Raw genomic sequence first — 7387 nt, 5'->3', positions numbered from 1 at the left:
ATTCGAAACATAAGCATGAGAGGAAGTGTGATCATAATAACATTTACATTCAATACACTGCAGATAAAATCTAAAGGTTGAATTGTTCTGAAACCAGAAAAGAGCGTTACTGATGTGGCTCATCTATAATCTAATTTTGTCTTTTATAAGGACTCATCTTTAATATATAAAGTATGAGTGTTGTTTATATGTTTAAAAGGAAGATCATGTTTTAGATCCTTTTCCTTAATCATAATCCAAACCAGAGAAAGTATCACAAAACAAACTTTTATTTTAAGAACATTTTATTTGGCATAACAGATTAAAAAATAGAAATATAATGTAAAAAAAAAAATAAGGCACAGAGAAAACAATAATAAATGCATGGGTTTCCCATGAACACTAGATGCACTCCAAATCGAAGTTTGTTTCAAGTTACAATATTTATCATAAAATGATAATAACATATTTAATTGGAGGCTTAATTGATGTACAGAGGATGAGTAAATATGACAGAATGTGCCACACTTTTACCTACTGTGTGTTAAAATGATGAAAACATAATCAGCACAATTAACAGTCATAGAAATGCCTTTTTGGTATTTGTGTAAATGCTGCGATGTGTGGATACAGTAATCAAAAGCAGGTGAGCATTTTTCTCAAGTAATACTAAAATCATATGCTGTGTATTCTGAGTACGACTGAGTATGGTGGCAGGATGGTGTATTATATCAAATACTGTGTGTAACTCTGTGATGTAACACTGTACTGTAATTTCTTCATTATTCTTCAACCTCTTTCACGCATTTTGCTGTTTCCTTTTATCATCCTGTTTAAGTAATACTTGATAAAAGCTTAAGTGAATACCTTTAGATATCTCACAAGAGACCCTCGCTCAATCTCAGTGCATTGAAGTATTTGAGGTGAGGTGCGTTTGATTTTGTCACCTCCTTTGTAACTGTATTTTCTTCTACAATAATGGTCCCACATCTTCAGTTACTCGTACCGCTGCAGGGAAACTTCCGGAGGAGAGTCTCTTGGCAGAGTGGAAAATTCTTCACCAAGTCCTCCTCACACATGGCTGCTCCCGTTTGTGCTTGCGTCGAGGCCGTCGGTGGACAGGGAGGAGGACGGGCGGGGCCGTGGGCCGACAGGAGTGGCTGGCTGTGGGTGGCTGACCTGTGAGGCCATATCATCAGACTCCCAACGCTCCAGCTCCTCCCTCACCAGCCGCTCCATCTGAGCGTCTATTTCCCGTCCTGCACGCTCATCCTGACAGACAACAACAGATTAAGTTTGTTTGTTTACATGAACGGAAGAATCCGGTTTACGCAGGTTATCTGACAAAATGAGCTGATGTCACCTGGTTACAGTAATCCTGCAAACACAGTACGTGCAGCAGGACGGTATGCCCGTTTCTTCTCATCTTTATTGTGGCATGGCTTGCTTATTGTTATCTTATGAGTGATTTGAGATTGTGCTTATTTTAATTTATTTTGTGTGTGTATATATCAGAGGGTCGACAATGAAGTGCAGCTTGTCCTGTCAAAAATGTGTATCAGTTTTACAAACAGTCAAATATTCAGCAGTGGAAATCGAAATATCTAGTCATAGAGGCTAGTTAGTCGAGTTTTAGTTTTAGTCAGACTTTATTTTTTAATAGAAGGATGTATCAAGTCAGGGTGTGTCATTAAGACTTTTCAATACCACTTTCAATTAAATTTAACAACAAATTTGTGATGTGAATACACACCAAAAGTGAAAATATACTCTTTCCAAGTAAACCTGTTGATGTCACTTCAAAATGAGGAATAACACTGATACTCTTTGTTTAAGTGTAGAAAAAAATGAACTGATGTCGAGGCTCACTAGCAAGGCCTTATTTTAACAATGCAGACACATTGGGCGATCTGAATGCTTAGAGTTGGGGGAAACGGGCGTTGCACGCATACAGGGGTTATGTTGAAGTCTGTTACCCTGTTGAAAAGTGTTTCTCATTCCACCAACACTAGTAATTTTAGCTGTGTTGAGACTGAAAAAACATTTAATATCACAGCTTTATGACCATGTTTTAACGCGCCGCCACTGACTGTGTCTCCACTGCTCCTCACCTCCATGACTCCGTCCAGCAGTCGGCCCAGCACATCTCTCCTTTTGAGTTTCGCTCTCTCCATGGTCTCCAGCTTCACGATCACAGCGTCTATCTTGGACACGATGCTGCCGATTGAGTGCTCCATCCTGTCCACACGTCTCACCAGCCTGAGAAACACAGAGCCGTTAGTTATCATTGTATCACATGTTCTATGTAAACCTCAATGTATAACTAAGTATATAAACTGTACATGTTTGATTTAGACCTGAGGCTGCCTTTTATTTTTATTATCAATCAGTGATTACTTCAGCTTTCATTCACTGATTAACTTGCATGTAAGTTACAGCATAATAATAATAATAAAAGATCCATACACTTGAAACTCCTCATAGGAGACGCCCCCTGAGCTGCTGCCGCGACGTCGAGAGCTGTGGCCGCTATCCTCGTCATCGTCTTCCTCCGAGTCGTCCTGGGTACGAGGGAAGCTCCGCCCGCTGCTGGGTCGAGTCAGTGAATTGCGTTCAAGCTCCAAGTCCTCCTAGCGAGCGAGCAGAGACACACTGAACATCTGCAGGTGTTGTGGCTGTTAACTACCACTTGTGTGCAAGGTATGCTGTGTTTTTCCACGTGTTGCTGCTGTTGCTGCTGGCATCTTCACTCACTCTCTCTTTCTCCAGGTCGTCTCTCATCTGCTGGTGTTCGTGCTCCGTCAGCTCCTGGTCGCCGTCGTGATCGTACTTGGCAAAGATGGCCTGGATCTCTGCATCCGTGTGGCCCTTTCTGAGCAGAGAGAAAGGTAAAAGCATACTCAGGAAATGTAGCATATCCATTTGACATTTACAAACTTACACAAATATTACAGTAGCTTAGTTTTTAGCTTTATTTGAGATTTTCTTCACCCTTTAAGATCCTGGCGGAGTTCATCAAAGTTCAGTTTGCCGCCAGCCTGACGCAAACTGTCGGAGATGTCATCTACTGCCGTCTTCTTCAGTCTTAACTTCATCAGAGCTTTGTTACAACCCTGAGAGAGAAGAATACTTATATTTGGACTCATCTGAAGAAGTCTGTTACAGTTAAAGGTATTACACAACCGACACTTATGCAAACTGGCAAACATGTTCCCAGGATCAGATGCCTCCTGCTCCCACTGTCATCAAGATAAATTCACTCTGCATCACATGTTTTGGAGCTGACAAATGCTGGGCAGCACTTTGACTTGAGACTTTGACTTAAATCAGAGGAAATTATTTCAGTTTTATGAAATATATCAAGTTCAGGTAAAAAAAAAAAAAAAAGCCAACCACTCCACTAACACCTTTCCTGCCAGAAACCCACATTTTCTGATATTCTTTTTCTTTTCTAATATCTTTTCTGATTACATTTTCCCAATATATCTGTACCTGTAAAGTGATACAGCCAGACCCAAAAAATTGCAATATTTGGAGTAGCCTCTGGAGCTTTTCTGCCTTTATTTCCATGGTGGCTGCTATTGATTTAAAGGATTTAATCTGCCTGGCCAACATGAATAATACATGTTCTTCAATACCTTCTTAATTAGATCGGTCATTTCCATCTCAGACCTCTGCTGCGACATGTCGGCTTTCACCTCAGAGTACGTGTCATTGATGATGGCCAGGAACATGTTCTGAGGAGAAAGAATGAGAAAAGGTGTTCTTGTGTTAGTGAAGGGTCGTATGTAAACAACGTGAACAAACGTGACTTCCCTCTGCTCACCATGAGAATGAAGAAAATGAAGAAGACAAAGGTTGTAAAGTAGATGGGTCCGAGCACTGGATTCGCCTCCTCTATTTCTGAGAACTCAAAGTCTCCCAGAATGATACGGAACTGAGTAAAACTACGCAAACAGAAGCAACATTTTTAAACAACATGAAACATCAGTTTTCTGAGATGTTTGTACACTTCTGGACTTTGAATTACATACATGCTGGCCTGGAAGGTGCTGAAATCGTTGACTTGGGTTCCAAACACCAAGTAGGCGAGCTGAGCGTACGCCAGGAAGATGATGAAGAACATGATGGCAAATCCCACAAGGTCCTTGGCACAGCGAGACATGGTGCCGGACAGCTGACTCATTGTCTTGTTGAAGTTGATGAACTTAAAAAGCTGAGCATATAAGATAAATTATCAGCATCAGTCAGTCAGTTTACAGTATTGGGGTTCTACGTCTGTGGTATTGGGCTCATTATGAACCAAAAGTTAAAGATTTATACCTTGACCCAGGAAAAGAAGACGATGACTGCAGCCACATTGTTGAACTGGACCTGCAGGTTGGCCAGAGGCTCAAAGCTGGGGTGAGCAGTGTGATTTTCCAACAGGCCTTTTAGCAGGTTGCTAACCATGGCTGTTCTGGTTATGTTCATTATAATAGCAACAACACTCAACTGGAAAAAAAGGGGCACAAAGAGAAAACAATAAATTCTGTCAATTTTGTTAAAACAACTATGAGTTTACTTTAGTCTGGGTTCCCAAACTTTCTTTAAGATTTAGGGGCATTTAGTGGCAACTAGGATTGCAGATTGCAACCAGCTGAAATCTCTCCCCGTTATAATTCCTTCAGTGTTCATGGTTGAGGAGGTTTATACTGGAAGCTATTTTATCCGCAGAGGTTTCTTTTTCTACGGTGGCCGGCGAGAGACAGTTTTGGTTTGTCTCTTGTGGGCTACTGTAGAAACATGGCAGTGCAACATCTCCTTTGATGAGGATCTGCTCCCAATGTAGATATTTAAAGGCTCATTCTAAGGTCACAAAAACACATTTAGGTGATTATACACTGAAGAAAACATTCTTTTTATATTACATTCAATTTCTGCTAATATTTTCCCCCAAATCATACACACTAGACCTTTGAACATCAAATTCAAGGACTTTTCATGGACTTTCCAGGCCAAATTAGCCCAAGTTCAAATTCCTAACCCTAACCCTAACCCTAACCCTTTTTATAATGAGAAGAAGCAGGCTTTATAGAAGCTCATAGGCAACATTTACACACTGTTACATTGTTATAATGGCAAAAAAACATCAATTTCTTTTCTTGCAAGAAAAAGATAATCAATTTCAATTACCCATGTGTCTATTTACATCTATTTTCAAAAACTTTCAAGGCCTTGACCCCCCCCCCCCCCCAACCTTACCAACTGAAAGGAATTTCAAGGATCATGTAAAACTGTTACATGATCCCAAATACAACTTTGATACACACCACAACTATGAGAACATCCAGGCAGTTCCACAGGCTCTTGAAGTAATGCAGGCGGTGGATGCGGATCTCCAACACCTCCTCCACCACGTAGTAGAGGATGAAGAGACAGAAAGCCACCTCACACAGGCCCACAAAGTAGTCCCAGCTGGACACATAACGTATCAGACGCACTGTCTGGAACTGCCAGGAGGTCACCACTCCACCAGTGGCAGGGAACTCCACCAACAACCTGACCAATGCATCAATCCATACAAACTGTTAGCTGTTGGCTATAAATCAAAATAAAGCACATGTATGTAAGACATGATTCACATAATCAGAAAGGTATTTTGTATTTTGACTGTAATTGCTATAGAGTAATTGATTAGTCGACTAACAGCAATTTAGATCATGAATTAATCGTCTAATTAATTTATTAAGTTAAAAATACCAAACATTTAGTGCCTCTGATTCCTAAAATGTTGGGATTTGCTCCCTTTCTCTGTTACATATTGTCAGACAGAAGAAACAATGAGAAGAAGTCACTGTGGGCTCTGGCAAACTGTCATGTGCATTTTTCAATATTTTTATTTTTTTATTTTTTTTCTCTGAAATGAACTGTAGAAAATATCTCAAACATTTCCAAAAGATTATAAGAAATGAAGAGCTAGGACCCATTAGAGAATTAAAATATCTCAAATGTTTCATCTGCAAATTTTCAGCAGCGAGTACGCTTAAATTTTCCCCAGAAATGTATCCTTTAGTAGTTTTGTTATTAACGTCACATAAACCAAACATTGGATGTTAAATTGAGAGCCTTCTTAATGAACGTTTTGCCTCTGCAAAAATTATTTTCAGTTGCATTTCATTCCTACTGCCATTGTTCAGTTATTATTTTGCATTCTTTATACTCCATACCATGTAATGCATCTGAAATCTCAAGATAATCACAGCCCTTGATCACATTTTGAATGGATCTGTTGTGATTGATGAGTCTCACCTGGCGATGCAGAAAAGGTTGATGTTTCCGTTGTAGACAGAGAAGTCGAGGAACACCGCTCTGGTGCCTCTGTCCAGCCACAGATGGTCTTTGAGAAACTGCAGCTGGGCTTCGGACTCCTCTTTCGTACGAGATAGGTCTTGGTAGTATCCTCCGCCTCCGTATTTAGATACCTGGCCCCAATAACCGCTCCCACCCATCTCGCTCTCTGCTGTATACACCCACCTGAGAGACACCAGAAAGAAAAAGATTATGGATGTAGGTATATTTTGCTCTGATCTCCTTAAAAATGTAACGCAAACAAACGCTATCAAATTAAAGGCATGGACTTACGCAGTTCCATTCTTGGGTCCGAAGGAGGCCGTGTCCTCATTGGTCGGGGTGTACATGTTGTAGCAGTCCTGAACCTCGTCTCTCAGATCTTCATGGATGGAGCAGGACTCGTTGCGTACTTTGACCTGTCGGAGCCGCGGCACTCCGAGGAGGAGGTTCTCATAGTAGATGAGACTCTGGTTCTCTGGCAGACTCTTGTTGTTGTACCACACCTCCCAGTACATGCCTTTGAGGAAAGGTCCCTCTGTGAACTGCACGTGTAAGACAGTCAGGATTAAGAAAAGCTCAGACTGAGGGTTTCAGGCACAGTAACACTCTGAGGGCTCATATCTTCATTTTAAAAAGTAGTCTTTGTTTACTACCCAAAAGACGATTTCTCAGAAATGTACCACCGTGTCTACTGTAGTTGATGAGGTCTGTTATTAAAAATCATGAAACTAGTGTCTATTTTACATAGTTCAGGTTCAGATCGTTCAATGTATTTGGTGATTTTTCATGTAATACAATGATGTTGTCATAATCTAACTATAGACTGATGTGTTTGAGGCTTATAAGTACTGCACTTATTTTCCTATGCTGAACCAATACTTCATTTTAAACATATTTCTACTAAAACAGAAGTATAGTTCTAAACTGCATTTCTCATATGTTTGCATGAAAAAAACACCAATGTACTCTGTTTGATGCCAGTATAAACTCTGGTATCAGTCATCAAATTTTGGTTGATGACTGACACCAGTCTCACATCTGCAAGGTTAAAATGAAGCTACAGCCAGGAGAGACT

The 7387-nt window shown here is 40.4% G+C and overlaps 1 protein-coding gene across 2 annotated transcripts in view; it reads right to left on the bottom strand.

Moving 5' to 3' along the window:
* Positions 1-868: 868 nt before the first annotated feature.
* pkd2 (polycystic kidney disease 2) overlaps positions 869-7387 on the bottom strand; it is a 12830-nt gene continuing 6311 nt past the window's right edge. The window contains exons 4-15 of one of the 2 annotated variants that reach the window (XM_042485609.1): positions 6604-6854; positions 6271-6495; positions 5292-5520; positions 4303-4473; positions 4014-4195; positions 3806-3926; positions 3618-3716; positions 2971-3092; positions 2734-2851; positions 2446-2609; positions 2091-2238; positions 869-1251 (exon numbers count right to left, since the gene is read on the bottom strand). In XM_042485609.1, the coding sequence (XP_042341543.1) occupies positions 1051-1251; positions 2091-2238; positions 2446-2609; positions 2734-2851; positions 2971-3092; positions 3618-3716; positions 3806-3926; positions 4014-4195; positions 4303-4473; positions 5292-5520; positions 6271-6495; positions 6604-6854 (2031 nt within the window). In that variant the 3' untranslated portion in view covers positions 869-1050. The remainder of the gene's footprint in view (positions 1252-2090; positions 2239-2445; positions 2610-2733; positions 2852-2970; positions 3093-3617; positions 3717-3805; positions 3927-4013; positions 4196-4302; positions 4474-5291; positions 5521-6270; positions 6496-6603; positions 6855-7387) is intronic. The other variant, XM_042485610.1, reaches the window with a different exon arrangement.

The sequence above is a fragment of the Plectropomus leopardus genome, chromosome 4, assembly GCF_008729295.1.
Source record: "Plectropomus leopardus isolate mb chromosome 4, YSFRI_Pleo_2.0, whole genome shotgun sequence".
In the NCBI taxonomy this organism is placed as follows: domain Eukaryota; kingdom Metazoa; phylum Chordata; class Actinopteri; order Perciformes; family Serranidae; genus Plectropomus; species Plectropomus leopardus.
Note: the sequence above shows the minus strand (reverse complement) of the source record. Positions and strands in the feature narration are given on the sequence as shown.